This window comes from Rana temporaria, chromosome 5 (assembly GCF_905171775.1).
Source record: "Rana temporaria chromosome 5, aRanTem1.1, whole genome shotgun sequence".
Classification (NCBI taxonomy): Eukaryota; Metazoa; Chordata; class Amphibia; order Anura; family Ranidae; genus Rana; species Rana temporaria.
The window spans coordinates 83769959-83787529 of NC_053493.1; the positions used below are offsets into that span (position 1 = coordinate 83769959).

Here is a 17571-nt window from a genome sequence, read left to right on the forward strand (position 1 = left end):
CTTTGTGAATACAGCACTTGCCTCACTCACTTACTTACTTACGGCGGCGTAGCGTAAATACGATGCGCTACGCCGCCGTAACAATGCGCAAAGCTACCTGAATCTAGCCCTATATATGTTAGATGTGCCTGTTTGAGAAGGAGGCCTTCCCTCTTTCGCCTATGCTGTAATGTCCATTCATGTTTTCTTTTATGTTGCCAGTCGTAGCCCCTGCGCAGGGGGGAGGGGGGGGGGGGGCGCTATGTGCATTTGTATCACTGACTACTTTTGCTACATTTACAATAAAAATGATTGAACAAGAAACTGAGAAGTAAGCTGGTTGTACATGGGGTGCACTTTTAGGGGTGTCTTGAGTTCTTTGCTCTATTTAAGGTAAAGTGACTTATTGTCCTGGTGTTCTATATTGAGCACTGAGTGGGAGCTATATTTTGCTTAGTAACGGCTGTGCCATTTAGAAGCATAGCCCACAAAGAAACCCCAGTGTTATCTCGCTGGCCGGCAGGATATGTGCGTAATTGCAGACAGGAAACCCCAAAGCTGTGACTTCTGCAGAGCCATCTGATGCCTAGCAGACGGAGTGGAAATTGCTTGGAGGTTATGGTTTAGACGTTTCCTTTACAATGAATGGATCTTAAAGAAAAAACCTAGCTGCAGTTTTGTTCCCAATGGCTGACCTGCTCTTGCTGAACCACAAATCCCAGCTGGTTTTGCCTGCCGCATAGTTTAGCTTTCTTTTAGAGGGAAAGGATTCATAGTCTGAAAAGTTGGACCAGCACATCTATTACATCTATTAAAGTTTTTAATACTTAATTAAAAGCATGGTCGGTCAAATAAATCTGCTGCTAAAATCACCATTTACAACCTGAGGACTGTAAAGCATTTTAACCCTTTCAGCATCTTATTCACCAAGAACTATATCTGGGATGTGCTGATCAAACTCTTGGACTAAAACTAAGATTGCTTGTAGCAAGTACAGAGGGCTAGCCTTGTTCCCCCCTGGTGGCCAGAAACAGCATTATATTATACAGTTTTAGGGGTAGATTCAGAAAGACTTACGACAAGCGTATCTGTAGATACGCCGTCGTAAGTCCGAATCCGCGCCGTCGCAACTTTAAGCGTATGCTCAAACTGATATACGCTTAAATGTTGCTAAGATACGACCGGCGTAAGTCTCCTATGCCGTCGTATCTTAACTGCATATTTACGCTGGGCGCTAGGGGCGTGTACGCTGATTTACGCCTAGAATATGTAAATCTAGGCGTAAATCAATATGTAAATACGCCTATTCACGAACGTACGCCCGGCCGTCGCAGTAAAGATACGCTGTTTACGTAAGGGGTTTTCAGGCGTAAAGATAAACCACCAAAAACATGGCGCAGCCAATGTTAAGTATGGACGTCGGAACCGCGTCAAATTTTTCACATTTTACGTTGTTTGCGTAACTCGTCCGTGAATGGGGCTGGCCGTAATTTACGTTCACGTCGAAAGCATGACGATTTGCCGACGTCATTTGGAGCATGCGCACTGGCATACGTCCACGGACGGCGCATGCGCCGTCGAAACGTCATTTACATGGGGTCACAGTTAATATGCATAAAACACACCCACAGCTTCAACATTTGAATTAGGCGGGCTTACGCCGGCCCTAATACGCTACGCCGCCGTAATTTCGGCAGCAAAATCTTTGAAAATACCATACTCGCCCCTCAAAGTTACGGCGGCGTAGCGTATAGGAGATACCGCGAGTGCAGCTGTGTCTATCCTGCGTGTTAGCTGAACTTTAATAGACTCCGCCTGTGGAAAAAGCTGGCGCTGTAGAGGAAGCATCGGCTTATGGGGCTCTGCTCTGCAGCCGCTTTCTTACTCTACCAACAGCTTTACATCACAACACTGATGCTGTGGTATGGCAGGTTGGAAACCTGCGATCTTTGCTTGCCAACCCGCCATTCCAGATAAGGTGGTCACGGGCCACATCAGAGGGCTCCGCGGGCCACATGTGGCCCCTGGGCCACTGGTTGGCCACCCCGATCTACAATAAGTGTCGTTTTTGGAAGATTGTGGAAGTAGAATTGAAATAACATTAAACTTGCTAGTTCTGTTTTACCCGCATCATATTTAAGGAAGTGAGAGGATGTTATTTTAGAAATAGTAGACAGACAAGAACACATGACAGTAGAGAAGTGAGAGCCGGAGCTGAAAGATAGATGTCTGCTTAGACACTGAAATCTTCATGAGCTAATTGACCGACTAAGACCATGGGTATAGAAGAAGATATGAGGCCTACGGACCTCGCCTTGAGGAATACTAACAGACGGAGAGAGAGAAGAAGAGATAGTGTGGTAATGAGAGACATTCAAAGTCAATCCACAAAGGTAAGAAAATCCAGGAATGGGAAGATTCTTTGATACTTTGAAGTACATGCGTGCTTTTAGGTAAACTAACCCAACCCCCCTCCACTATCAATCCTAACCTAAACTGAACAAATCCCATCCCCCCCCCCCCAACCCAGCTATGTACTTACCTCTGCAGCACTTTGCTCCTTCAGCCTGTTGGACAAAATTCTCCCCTTTTGCTAGTGTGGGGTGGGGGTTAGTACCACTTAGCTTTGGAGGCTTGGGGTGGTGGGTTAGTGAAAAGTTAGTAAAAAAGTATACCTGTAATTTTAACAAGAAGTATGAAGGAATGGTGTTAGTAATTTACAACTTTTGGGAAGCAGGTTTTAGTGGAATGATTTGGGTGGAATCAAAATTTAAGATAGTTAATTAATGAATTACCGGTAGCTTCGAGTTGGACAATATAAGTATGGGAATGCAAAACATGGATTGAAATGCTGGAAGGCTCTGGATGGGGCTGGGTATTAATGTGGGAGGGGGAGGGGTTGGAATAGGTTAGGGACTGTGCAGACGACTTAGTGGACCTGTAGAGTATTAGGTTTCTGGATGGGCTGGGGAGCACTGTAGGAGGTTGTTGGGCACTATTGGAGGTTGGGAGTACTGTAGAGGGGTGGAGGCTCTGCAGCAGGTTGGGGGACTCTGTGGTAAACTGGGAGGTTGTGGGTACTGGAGGCTCTGCAGCAGGCTTGGGGGCTCTGTGGTAGGCTTGGCAGCTCTGTGAGAGGTTGTGGGGTACTATGGAGTGCTGGGGGGATCTGTGGTAGGCTTGGTGGCTCCATGGCAGGCTGTGGGGCACTGTTGGAGGTACTATGGAGGGCTGGAAACTTGGCAACAGGCTGGGGGGCTCTGGGGTATGCTTGGCAGCTCTGTGGAATTTTGTGGGGTATAGTTGAAGGTTGGGGGTACTATAGAAAGCTGGAGGCTTGGCAGAAGGCTGGGGGGCTCTGTGGTAGGCTGGGCAGCTCTGTGGAACACCGTTGGAGGTTGGGGGTATTATAGAGGGCTGGAGAGCTCTGTAGTAGGTTGGGCAGCTCTATGGGAGGTTGTGGGGCACTGTTGAGGCTAAGGGCTATCTGGGGGGCACTGTGGGCCACTGTGGGTGGTTGGAGGGCACTATGGTTGCTGAAAGGCACTGCGGGAGACTAAGGGATCTGCATCTAGCTGAAAACCATGTTGAGGGGAGACTGTGGCCTGCTGGGCCATGGCCTGGTAGCTGTAGTGCATTCCTCTAAGCTTTATTTGGACAACTCGCTGCAACACGGAAAATAAGTGACATATCACAACCCCAGGTAGGTAGCCATGAAGATCCATTAAGGGATCACACCCGGGCCAATTCCTTTCAAAACAGAAATTAACTTTTGTCTGATTTATTAATTATCATGTTTTTAAGGTTGCTTGTTTACGGTGAAAGTTGTTTTTGCGAAGAGGAAATATTTTTAACTACTGTTCTGTAAAGGAAATATTTTGATGTATTTTTCCTGCAACCTCTCGCTGCATAGGATGTTTATTAAATTCTGCTGCGCAGTGGCGTAACCAGAGTTATGGGCGCCCGGGGCGAAAAAAAATAATTCGCGCCCCCCCCCCTCTTATATAAACATCCACGTTTATATGTGCGTAAACGCGGGGGACTTAAACATTTTGGAGCTTTTTTTAAAACTTTTTATAGTTACTTATTTTTTTTTCACTCTTTTTATGTTTTTTGACACTTGATGTCATTGCTATTACATAGGGGGATAAAAATCCCCCTATATAATAGCAAGGGTACACTGACAGGTCCTCTTTATGGAGACATTAGGGTCAGGTGAATGCGGATGTAATACACATCACTTCTGCATTCACAGCCTGGAGGGAGATCAGCAAGGAGGAAGATGCTGGTCTCCCTCCCATCTTACCTCCTGACACCCTCCCGAGCCGGTCCCGGGCCGCAGATGGGGCAGCGGATCCCGGGATTGAAGGTGAGGGGTCAGGAGGGGGGGCGGCGGCAGTACTGGAGGGGGGTAGGGGGGCACGCAGCCAGCACATATACACAATTGGCAGGCTATAGAGCCGCCGATCGTGTATATGTGAAAGTTCAACCGGTAATGGCACTGACCCGACACCTACACTGTCACCTACACTAACACCTACACTGACCCCTACACTGACCTGACCCCTACACTGACCTGACCCCTACACTGACCTGACACCTACACTGACCTGACCCCTACACTGACCTGACACTGACCTGACACCTACACTGACACGACACCTACACTGAGACCTACACTGACCTGACCGCTACACTGACCTGACCCCTACACTGACACCTACACTAACCTGACACCTACACTGACCCCTACACTAACCTGACCCCTACACTAACCTGACACCTACACTGACCCCTATACTAACCTGACACCTACACTGACCCCTACACTAACCTGACACCTACACTGACCCCTACACAAACCTGACCCCTACACTGTCACCTACACTGACCCCTACACTGACCTGACCCCTACACTGACCTGACCCCTACACTGACCTGACACCTACACTGACCTGACCCCTACACTGACCTGACACTGACCTGACACCTACACTGACACGACACCTACACTGAGACCTACACTGACCTGACCGCTACACTGACCTGACCCCTACACTGACACCTACACTAACCTGACACCTACACTGACCCCTACACTAACCTGACCCCTACACTAACCTGACACCTACACTGACCCCTACACTAACCTGACACCTACACTGACCCCTACACTAACCTGACACCTACACTGACCCCTACACTAACCTGACACCTACACTGACCCCTACACTAACCTGACACCTACACTGACCCCTACACTAACCTGACCCCTACACTGTCACCTACACTGACACCTACACTGACCTGACCCCTACACTGACACCTACACTGACCTGACCTGACACCTACACTGACCTGACCCCTCCACTGACCCCTACACTAACCTGACACCTACACTGACCCCTACACTAACCTGACCCCTACACTGACACCTACACTGACCTGACCCCTACACTGACCTGACACTGACCTGACACCTACACTGACCTGACACCTACACTGACCTGACCCCTACACTGACCTGACCCCTACAGTGACCTGACCCCTACACTGACACCTACACTGACCTGACACCGACCTGACCCCTACACTGACACCTACACTGACCTGACCCCTACACTGACCTGACACTGACCTGACACGACACCTACACTGACACCTACACTGACCTGACCCCTACACTGACCCCTACACTGACCTGACCCGTACACTGACACCTACACTAACCTGACACCTACACTGACCCCTACACTAACCTGACACCTACACTGTCCCCTACACCAACCTGACCCCTACACTGTCACCTACACTGACACCTACACTGACCTGACCCCTACACTGACCTGACACTGACCTGACACCTACACTGACCTGACCCCTACAGTGACCTGACCCCTACACTGACACCTACACTGACACCTACACTGACCTGACCCCTACAGTTACACCTACACTGACCTGACCCCTACAGTGACACCTACACTGACCTGACCCCTACACTGACACCTGACACCTGCACTGACACCTACACTGACACCTGACCTGACACCTACACTGACACCTGCACTGACCCTGACACCTGCACTGACCCTGACACCTGCACTGACACCTACACTGACACCTACACTGACCTGACACTGACCTGACAACTACACTGACCTGACCCCTACACTGACACCTACACTAACCTGACACCTACACTGCCCCCTACACCAACCTGACCCCTACACTGTCACCTACACTGACACCTACACTGACCTGACCCCTACACTGACCTGACACTGACCTGACCCCTACACTGACCTGACCCCTACACTGACCTGACCCCTACAGTGACCTGACCCCTACACTGACACCTACACTGACCTGACCCCTACACTGACCTGACCCCCTACACTGACCCCTACACTGACCTGACCCCTACAGTGACACCTACACTGACCTGACCCCTACAGTGACACCTACACTGACCTGACCCCTACACTGACACCTGACAGCTGCACTGACACCTACACTGACACCTACACTGACACCTGACCTGACACCTACACTGACACCTGCACTGACACTGACACCTGCACTGACCCTGACACCTGCACTGACCCTGACACCTGCACTGACCCTGACACCTGCACTGTCACCTACACTGACACCTACACTGACCTGACACTGACCTGACAACTACACTGACCTGACCCCTACACTGACCTGACACCTGCACCGACACCTGCACTGACACCGACACCTGCACTGACACTGACACCTGCACTGACACTGACACCTGCACTGACACCTGCACTGACACCTACACTGACCTAACTCCTACAGTAGAAGTCCTATTTCCTGCACTACTCGCACCCCCCTCCCCCCAGCTTGAGTCCTCCTTACCTCTGTCTGCTCTTCTCCAGAGACTCCTCCAGGACTCTCCTCAGGACGGACAGGACCCCAGCACTGGATGTGCAGAACTGTCCCGAGTCTCTTCCCCGCCGGCCGCCAGCACCATCCACCCGCAGCCCGCTCCATGCTGCAACTCCCTCCACACAGCGCCGTACTGCAGAGCACCAGAGCGGAGGGGAAGACAGCGCCGGCGGCTCACACTTTCTGTGCCTGACGTCTCCCGCCGGCCGCCGCCATGTTCAGACTTTCCTGCGATTGGACGTATGGCGGTCATGTGCGGAGGCGGGACTTCCAGCCCCACTCCTCACATGACCCCCATATGCCCAATCACAGGGCGCTGGACATTAAACATGGTGGCCGCTGGCCGCTCCGGACATCCGTGTCGGTGACACGGAAAATTTAAATTAGGAGGAGGCACGCAAAGTCGCCCCCCTAAATGTCGCGCCCGGGGCCACAGCACCCCCTGCCCCCCCCCTTGCTACGCCAGTGCAGCTGCGTTTACATAGTGCCTTTTTGATGGACATCCACAAAAGTCTTGGGCCCCTTTCACATGGACGGCTGTTTTGCCGCAGTTAAAAGCATGTTAATGTTCTGTGAAATTCAAGGCTCCAGGCACTGCGATTAGCTGCATTTGTACATTGCGATTAAATGCGTTTACTTGCGGTTACATATGTTTGCATGCGGCCGCGTTTAGCTGCAGTAGTCATTCCCATAGCAACCCTTTTTATTTTTTGGTCACTTCAATCACGCTGCTATCCGCAGTTGACACAAAAGACAGCGATTACCTGCGGTTATGTGCATACAGCTGCGCTAAATCGCACCTGGACGCATTCAATTCTGTTTTTTCTATTCGCATTTAACCGCATGTAACGAAATCGCAGCTTAACGCTGTGTGTGAATGGGGCCATAGGAAAGCATTGTGTGCTTTTAGCTGCGGTTGAAAACTAGAAAATTCGCAGCTAAAAGTGAAAAAAAAGTGAAAAAACACGCATGCTCAGAAGCAAGTTATGAGACGGAAGCGCTCGTTCTGGTAAAACTAGCGTTCGTAATGGAGTAAGCACATTCATCACGCTGTAACAGACTGAAAAGCGCAAATCATCTTTTACTAACATGAGATCAGCAAAAGCAGCCCAAAGGGTGGCGCCATCCGCATGGAACTTCCCCTTTATAGTGCCGTCGTACGTGTTGTACGTCACCGCGCTTTGCTAGAGCATTTTTTTTCACGATCGTGTGTAGGCAATGATCGGGTTGGCTGCCAGCAAAAAGTCAAACAGCCCACACCGCTGTCTATCAGCGACTCCTTTTATACATAAATGACCAGGAAGATGGATTACAGAGTGCTGTGCAGTTTTATCCAGTTCCCGACCCCCGCATGTACATATACGTCCACAATATGGCACGTACAGGCCCATGGTCGTACACGTACGTCCTTGCCTATTAGCGGGTGGGGGGTCCGATCGGGACCCCCCCCGCTACATGCGGAGGTCAGGTCCGCTCGGGGAGCGATCCGGGACCACGGCGCGGCTATTTGTTTATAGCCGCTCCGTCGCGATCGCTCCCCGGAGCTGAAGAACGGGGAGAGCCGTATGTAAACACGGCTTCCCCGTGCTTCACTATGGCGGCGCATCGATCGTGTCATCCCCTTTATAGGGAGACACAATCGATGACGTCGTTCCTACAGCCACACCCCCCTACAGTTGTAAACACACACTAGGTGCAAACTAACTCCTACAGCGCCACCTGTGGTTAACTCCCAAACTGCAACTGTCATTTTCACAATAAAGAATGCAATTTAAATGCATTTTTTGCTGTGAAAATGACAATGGTCCCAAAAATGTGTCAAAATTGTCCGAAGTGTCCGCCATAATGTCGCAGTCACGAAAAAAATTGCTGATCGCCGCCATTAGTAGTAAAAAAAAAAAATTAATAAAAATGCAATAAAACTATCCCCTATTTTGTAAACGCTATAAATTTTGCGCAAACCAATCGATAAACGCTTATTGCGATTTTTTTTACTAAAAATAGGAAGAAGAATACGTATCGGCCTAAACTGAGGAAAAAAAATTTTTTTATATATGTTTTTGGGGGATATTTATTACAGCAAAAAGTAAAAAATATTGCATTTTTTTCAAAATTGTCGCTCTATTTTTGTTTATAGCGCAAAAACTAAAAACCGCAGATGTGATCAAATACCACCAAAAGAAAGCTCTATTTGTGGGGAAAAAAGGACGCCAATTTTGTTTGGGAGCCACGTCGCACGATCGCGCAATTGTCTGTTAAAGCGACGCAGTCCCGAACTGTAAAAACACCTTGGGTCTTTAGGCTGCATATTGGTCCGGGGCTTAACTGGTTAAGAATGAATTACAGTGCACTGGGCCCGACATTGCTGATTGTCTGTCTGTTCATGAAAGTGATGGATCACACAGCACTAAGGCACTGTGTGATCCATTGGCAGGGTCATGTATGTATAAAAACAGCCACTGATAGATGCACAGAGCCGGTAATTGAGGCCGCGGCCTTCTGCAGGCCTAAGCTTCCTTCTGCAGGCCTAAGCTTCCTTCTGTGATCTGGTGCCATCTTGTGGTGGCCGTTGGCATTACAAGTAGTTACATTACAAGTAGCAAAACAGCAGTTCTAATGTGCTTTTCACTGTTTTCACTGCCATCTCCTTCCCTCTAATTAGAACCCCCAAACATTATGGCCCGGATTCAGAAAGGACTTACGCCGACGTATCTTCTGATATGCCGCGTAAGTCCACGGATGCGCCGTCGTATCTATGTGCCTTATTCAGCAAACAAGATACGCCAGAATTTTGGCTTCTTACGACCGACGTAAGTCTCCTACGCCGTCGTATCTTGGGCGCATATTTACGCCGTTTACGTAAGGCGTACGTCCGGTGTAAAGTTATTCCACCTAAAGCAGGGGTAAGTCATGTTAGGGTATGGACGACGGAACAGCCGTCGTATTTTACCTAGTTTACTTAAGTCGTACGTGAATGGGGCAGGGCGTAAGTTACGTTCACGTCGTAGGCATTGAGCCGTCCTATCTTAGGGAGTATAAAAAACAAAAAACTGCGCTAATAAACCTGCTAGTTGACACACTAAAGGCAGCAGCTGACGTGTGATACACAAATAGCAATATAGAAACAAAAAGCCGCGCGTATCTTAGGGAGTATATGCGACGTGATTCTGAGCATGCGCGCGCAATGCGCCGTTCGTTCGGCCCTTCATTTACATGGGGTCACGCTTCATTATAATAGATCACGCCCACTACCTTCCTACTTTGAATTAGGCGGGCTTACGCCGGCCAATTTACGTTACGCCGGTGCAAGTTTGGGAGCGAGTGCTTTGTCAATACAGTTTTTGCCTCACTGATTTACGTCGGCGTAGCGCATATGAGATGCACTACGCCGGTCTAAAGATACGCCACTCTACGTGAATCCGGACCTATATATATATATATATATATATATATTTTTTTTTTATTCTAACACCCTAGAGAATAAAATGGCGGTCATTGCAATACTTTTTGTCATACCGTATTTGTGCAGCGATTTTACAAGCACACTTTTTTTGGGAAAAAATACCCTTTTTTTATAATAAAAAATAAGACAACAGAAAAGTTAGCCCAATTTTTTTTATATTGTGAAAGATAATGTTACGCCGAGTAAATTGATACCCAACATGTGTCGCTTCAAAATTGAGTCCACTCGTGGAATGGCGACAAACTTTTGCCCTTTTAAAATCTCCATAGGCGACATTTAAAAAATTCTACAGGTTGCATGTTTTAAGTTACAGAGGAGGTCTAGGGCTAGAATTATTGCTCTCGCTCTACCAATCGCGGCGATACCTCACATGTGTAGTTTAAATACTGTTTACATATGCGGCCGCTACTCACGTATGCGTTCACTTCTGCGCGCAAACTTGGCGGGGACGGGGCGCGTTTTCTGGCTCCTAACTTTTTTAGCTGGCTCCTAGATTACAAGCAAATTTGTCAAACCCTGCAGTTATCTTCCAGTAGTCCTCACAAACTGTTTGCAGGCTTTCTTGTGCATCATCTTTAGTAGAGGCTTCCTTCTGGGACAACAGCCATCCAGACCAATTTGATGCAGTGTGCGGCGTATGGTCTGAGCATTGACAGGCTGACCCCCCACCCCTTTAACCTTTGCAGTAATGATGTCAGCACTCATAAGTCTATTTCCCAAAGACAACCTCTGGATATGACGCTGAGCACGTGCACTCAACTTCTTTGGTCGACCATGGCGAGGTCTGTTCTCAGTGCAACCTGTCCTGTTAAACCGCTGTATGGTCTTGGCTACCGTGCTGCAGCTCAGTTTCAGGGTCTTGGCAATCATCTCATAGTCTAGGCCAGTGACGGCGAAGTGTCATTTCTTCACTGTTGTCACATGAAAAGATATTTATAAAAATGTGCACTTTTGTGAGATTCCGTATATCTGTTTCAATTTAATAACAATGTTGTCAGTAGGCATAGGGTGGTACAAGGTGCTCCAAGACACTTCTATTCTAGGCTTAGGGGTAGCGGGCAGTTTCAGAATCTGACCTTATTGTAATATCTTGGCAGCTGTGGCCCAGCTTCTGCTATCTTTGTGCGCTCACACGGCTTCCTCCCAGCGTCTAAGTCATTGTTCACTTTCATTGTAATTTTTGTAGCCGGGTGATTCAGCTTTCTCTTTTAAATTCTCATTGTTGACAAAAAATAGCTTCTTTTCTTTGCAATGTTGGGTTCTCTTCAGGTTGCACTAATGAAAGCTGATGAGCTTCTTTTATTTTTTATTTTTTTTGCAAATCAAATAGTTGTAAAAGGCAAACATTAAGTTTTTCTCTAAGCCCTTGTTCACATTGGAGTGACTTGTCATGCGTTTTTAAGTCGCACCCCATTGCCGGAAATCACATTGTTCAAATCAGTTTGTTCAAATCGCCAACTTTGCGGTGCCACATCGATTTGAAAATGTAGTTCCTGCACTACTTTTGGTGATTTAGGGTGCGACTTGCATAGACATATGTGCAGCACAGATGTCTTCCAAGTGGCACTGACATGGAGCTTTAAGATCGTGCGATTTCAGATGAAGTCGCACAATTTCAAAGCCGCAGTCATTGTGAACGAGGGCTAAAGGCTTTTTTTTTTTCTAAAATAAACTTGTTATACTAACCTGGTCTGTGCAGTGGTATTGCACAAAGTGGCCCTCAACCCCCTCTCCTGGGGTCCCCTGCCAGCGCTATTGGCTCCTCCTCTTCTGTGTCTGCCACCATTGCAAACTGCTAGCTATGGAGTCAGACGTGCAGGGTTGATCCCAAGCCAGGCTGTTTGCATCTATTGACATACAGAGCGGCTTTTTTTATTACTATTTGTGCCGGTGTTTCGTCAGATTAGGTGACCCATCAGAATTTGTAACAGAAGTGACGTTTCCATCTTGGTACACCCCACACTCGTCCACAGTAAGGATACAGAGAGAAGGCGGCAAGCGGACATCTTGTTACACCCAACACCGTCTTGAATTTCACACTTATTTTTAACAGTAAACTGAGTTTATATAGTGAAATACAGTACTTAGAACTCTATCTGACTGTTTACATAATGAATTTTAAAAGTAGCGAACTTCTGTCAGATTAGCAAACCTGTGAGATCAGCAGGCTTGCCGCTGCTTTTGAAATTCAACATCTAAACAGGCAGCCGGACTTCTAAGTACTGTATTTCAATATATAAGTTGAGTTTACTGTTAAAAATACATGAAAAATGTAAAACTCTGGTGGGTGCAACAAGATGTCCGCTTGCCACCTTCTCTCTGTATCCTTAATGTGGACGAGTGCGGGGTGTAGCAAGATGGCGGCGATGGAACGTCACTTTCATTACAAATTCTGACGGGTACTGTAGATATTGTAGCTATAGAAAGAGGAAAGGGGAAGGATAGAGGGAGGAAGAAAAATAACAGTGGGCATAGGATTGGGGTGTCTTTTTGAGAGAAGGTAGCTAGAGGTGAGAGTATATAGGAAAATAAAATGGAGGGTATGAGGGAGAGGAATGGAACGTTGGCTGTTTTCCGCTCCCATGGCTCCCAGTTGCTGCTGGCTCATAGGCTCATAGGCTAGGATGTCTTTGAAGTAAAATGGTCTTTGAAGTAGGGAGACACATTCTTATACGTGATCGTCATTTTATAGTAAATCCAGCATGACAGCATTTCTTAGCATAACTCCTATTTAGCACATTGTATATTAAAGTTAATGTAGATGATGAGCACATTGGGGTATATTCACTAAAGGCAAATCCACTTTGCACTACAAGTGCATTTGGAAGTGCAGTCGCTGTAGATCTGAAGGGGACATGCTAAGAAGAAAAAAAAAAGCATTTTTGCTTGTACATGATTGGATGATAAAATCAGCAGAGCTTCCCCTCATTTCAAAATGCACCTGCAATATACAAACTGCATAGGTGTGAATCAGGTCTTACTACCCACAATAAGGCCGGATTCACACTAGTGCAGTGCGAATTTCAGCTCTCTTATCTCTGCAGAGAGGTAAGAACTGTTCAGCAGATCATCTCTGTTTTAGCTGCGAATTTGGAGACCTGGGAGGGGGGAAGTGTATTGAGGTGAATGAGAGAAATCCTGAAGAGAAATGAACACATCTGCGAATCAGATGCGTGAGCCTGAATTCGCACCTGAGCCGCACCGCAATGCCTAGAAAACGCACACGGGTCAGGAAATGTCTCACTGCCTGTAATGAGCGCTGCGCAGTGTCAGCTTCCTGGCGGGTGCGGGCACATGGAGATGCGAACACGCCTGAGCTCATCCTTACTCACAAACAGCCTAGGAAGCTCAGTGCCTTCCAGGTGCCTAATGGAAGTTTGGTTGTCTTCTTCTTACCTTTATACAGGAAAGACTATGTTAAAACTCCTCATCCCCAGACTCCCTCCTATCAATTTTTTTATGTTTGCACTGCCAAAATGAATAATCCAGAAGAGATTTAGAAGGTTGTAGATCAAAGCAATGACTGTGCTATTATAATGGTTCATCGCTGTCCAGATGTCTCTTTTGCTCTCTTGCCCATTTTAATAGTACACACTGATAATTATAGACCCCTTTTAAGTTTAAATGAAATACAATTGTTAAGGAAAACAACGATTTTTTTGCAGTATTTTAAATGGATAAACTGAAAGAAACTATTGTACTAAGATACAAACGTGTATTAGATACTATTGGTTCCTTGGAAAAGACTTTTCAGCTGCTTTACCTTTTAATACTGCCTAAAAAAATTGAGTAAAAACTGAGTTTAGGCAATCAGAGGATGCAGAATATTTTGTTCTATGCATCCCTGTGCAGGGACTGGAGCCCCATTGATGTCACAGCTGCTCCTCCAAATTTGACGTGTGTGGGGGTGCGTGTCCCCGAACTCACGCAGTGTGTGTTTTGCTGCACCCACACAGATTTTAGATTGGGAGCAGCGTCTGTGTCAGTGCACAATGGGATTGCATGCATAGGGATGCACAGAACACCTGTATATCCCCATGTGGGTAAACACAGCCTTATACAGGGATATACATTGATACGCCCCGTGTGAACAAGGGCTAATGCCGCGTACATACACGACCGTTTTCAATGTCATGGAAAAAAACTACGTTTTTCTCTACGTGATTCTTGTCAAGCCTGCCTTGCATACACATGATCGTGAAAAAAAAATGCTCGAGCAAAGCCTAGTGACGTACAACACGTACGACGGCACTATAAAGGGGAAGTTCCATTCGGATGGCGCCACCCTTCGGGCTGATTTTGCTGATTTCATGTTAGTAAAAGTTTGGTGAGAGATGATTCGCGTTTTTCAGTCTTTGTGCTTTTCAGTCTGTTACAGCGTGATGAATGTGCTATCTCCATTACGAATGAGTGCTCCCGTCTCATAACTTGCTTCTGAGCATGCATGGTTTTTCCCCGTCATTAAAGCCTACACACGACCGTTTTTCACGACGTCAAAAACGACGAGAAAAATTAGAGCATGTTCTAAATTTTTAATGCCCATTTTTCACGTCGAGAAAAATGCTCTGGAGCCTACACACAATCGTTTTTAATGACCAATTAAAAAAATGCAATTTTTCTCGTCATGAAAAACGGTTGTGTGTACGCGGAATTAGTCTTCTGGTCGGTTTAAATATGGGCCTTCCATGTAAAAGTGCTATTTCTTAAAAAGTCCATTCTCTTGTTAGGCCTAGTACACACGAGAGGATTTATCCGTGGATACGGTCCACCGGACCGTTTCCGCGGATAAATCCTCTCGAGGATTTCCGAGGATTTTGATCCGATGGAGTGTACTCACCATCGGATCGAAATCCGCGCTGAAATCCCATCGCGATGACGTGTCGCGCCGTCGCCGCGATGATGACGCGGCGACGTGCACAACGCTGTCATATAAGGAATTCCACGCATGCGTCGAATCATTCGGACGGATTGATCCGGTGAGTCTGTACAGACCAGCGGATCAATCCGTTGGGATGGATTCAAGCGGATAGATTTTAAAGCATGTCTTAAAATTTTTATCCGCTGGAAATCCATCCCAGGGGATAAAAATCCGCGGAAACAGATCCGCTGGATTGTACACACCAGGGGATCTATCCGCTGGAGCCGGTCCGCGGATCAATTCCAGCGGATGGATCCTCTCGTGTGTACGGGGCCTTAGGCTTACTGGTGTAAGGCCTCGTACCCAGGACCATTTTCCTCGACAGAATCCATCAAGAAACTTGGTGGCAGAGCTTTTTTGCCAAGGAAAACGGTTGTGTGTATGTTTTTCGTCGAGAAAACTGTTGTGGAACTCGACGAGAAAAAAAGAGAACAAGTTCTCTTTTTTCTCGTCGGGAGTCTCAATTTCCTTGTCATGTTTCTCGTCGGGCTGGTTTACGACGAGAAACACGTTCGTGTGTATGCTTAGAAACCCGCGCATGCTCAGAATAAAGTATGAGACGGGAGCGCACCTTCGGTAAAAGTAGGGTTTGTAATGGAGATAGCACATTCGTCACACTGGAACAGACTGAAAAGCGCGAATCGTCTCTCACCAAACTTTTACTTAACACGCAGTAACATGAGATTAGCAAAAGCAGCCCCAAGGGTTGTGCCAGTGGAATCAAACTTCCCCTTTATAGTGCCGTCGTACGTGTTGTACGTCACTGCGTTTGAGAACAACGAGATTTTGTATTGACAGTGTGTACGCAAAGAAAGCTTGACAAGATTCTCGACAAGCCTAACAAGGAACTCGTCGAGGAAAACGATGTTTCATTTACGACGAGTTCCTCGGTCGTGTGTACGAGGCCTAAGACTTGATTCACACCTAATGCATTTTTAGTGCTTTTTGCATTTTTCAGATTTGCACTACAGACCGTTTAACATGGTTTCCTCTCAAACACCTTCTGTAAAGCAAAAAGCACTAAAAATGCCCCGCACACACGATTGAAAATTCCAACACAAAAGTCCGATGTGAGTTTTTGACCGGAAATTCCGACCGTGTGTATGCTCCATCGGACTTTTGCTGTCGGAATTTCCGCCAGCAAAAGATTGAGAACCGGTTCTCAAATTTTCAGACGGAAAAAATTCCTATTGGAAAATTCGATCGTCTGTAGCAATTTCGACGTGCAAAATTCCTACGCATACTCGGAAGCATTGAACTTCATTTTCTCAGCTTGTTGTAGTGTTGTATGTCACCGCGTTATTGGCGGTCGAAAAAGTTTAGAGAACTTTTGTGTGACCGTGTGTATGCAAGCCAAGCTTGAGCGGAATTCCGTCGGAAAAACCTTTGAAAATCCAATCGTGTGTACGCGGCATAAGGCTGGATTCACACCTATGCATTTTTCGTGCTTTTTGCAGATTTGCACTACAGAACGTGTTCCATAGGAAACCATGTTAAATGGACTGTAGTGCAAATCTGCCAAATGCAAAAAGCACAAAAAATGCATAGGTGTGAATCCAGCCTTATGCCGCGTACACACGATTGGATTTTCAAAGGTTTTTCCGACGGAATTCCGCTCAAGCTTGGCTTGCATACACACGGTCACACAAAAGTTCTCTAAACTTTTTCGACCGCCAATAACGCGGTGACATGGTAACTTGGAAAATAAAAGCTGCTGCTGATATAATAATTAGGCTCCATGCACACTGAAGCTGATAAACTGCAGTTTATTGGCGTTTTGGCTTATTTTTTAAAGCCCATAAACTGAACTGAATGTTAACCTATGTGCCCATGCACACCTGGGCGTTTTTTTGTGTTAATGAGCTTTGGAGCTTATTGGCTTTTTTCTGAACGCCCAAAATTTGCGTTCAAAGTGCCGTTTTTTGTCGGGGAAAAAACGCTCAAAAACGCTGAAAAACTCTCAAAAACGCCGATGCCAGTGTTTTTTTGCGTTTTTTAATCCATTGAAAAAAAAAAAGTAAAAAATAAAAAAAAAAGCTACACTGAAAAACACTGATTAAAGGTATTGCAAAAACACTAAAACACGTTTAAAGGCTCCCTGCAAAGCTACTGGCGTTTTTTTATAGCTTTTATCAGCTTCAGTGTGCATAAAAGTGCATTCCCTGAGTGTTTCCTCTATTGTTGTAACTGTGTTTTCCCTGTGACTCATATCGTAGGTGAAAATAGACAAGTCTAGGCAAGTTTACATTCAGAGGGAATCATAAACCAAAATTTGTTATAAAAAGGGTTT

At 46.6% G+C, this 17571-nt stretch overlaps 1 protein-coding gene across 3 annotated transcripts in view; it reads left to right on the forward strand.

The window, feature by feature from the left end:
- The window catches only part of LOC120940127 (mitogen-activated protein kinase kinase kinase 3-like), a 181982-nt gene that overhangs the window by 41394 nt on the left and 123017 nt on the right, over window positions 1–17571 (forward strand). The window contains exon 1 of one of the 3 annotated variants that reach the window (XM_040352788.1): window positions 2143–2372. The exons of 1 other annotated variant lie outside the window; for it this stretch is intronic. In XM_040352788.1, coding sequence (XP_040208722.1) covers window positions 2256–2372 — 117 coding nt within the window. In that variant the 5' untranslated portion in view covers window positions 2143–2255. Of the gene's footprint in view, window positions 1–2142; window positions 2373–17571 lie in introns of those variants that run through there. One more of the 3 variants, XM_040352787.1, reaches the window with a different exon arrangement.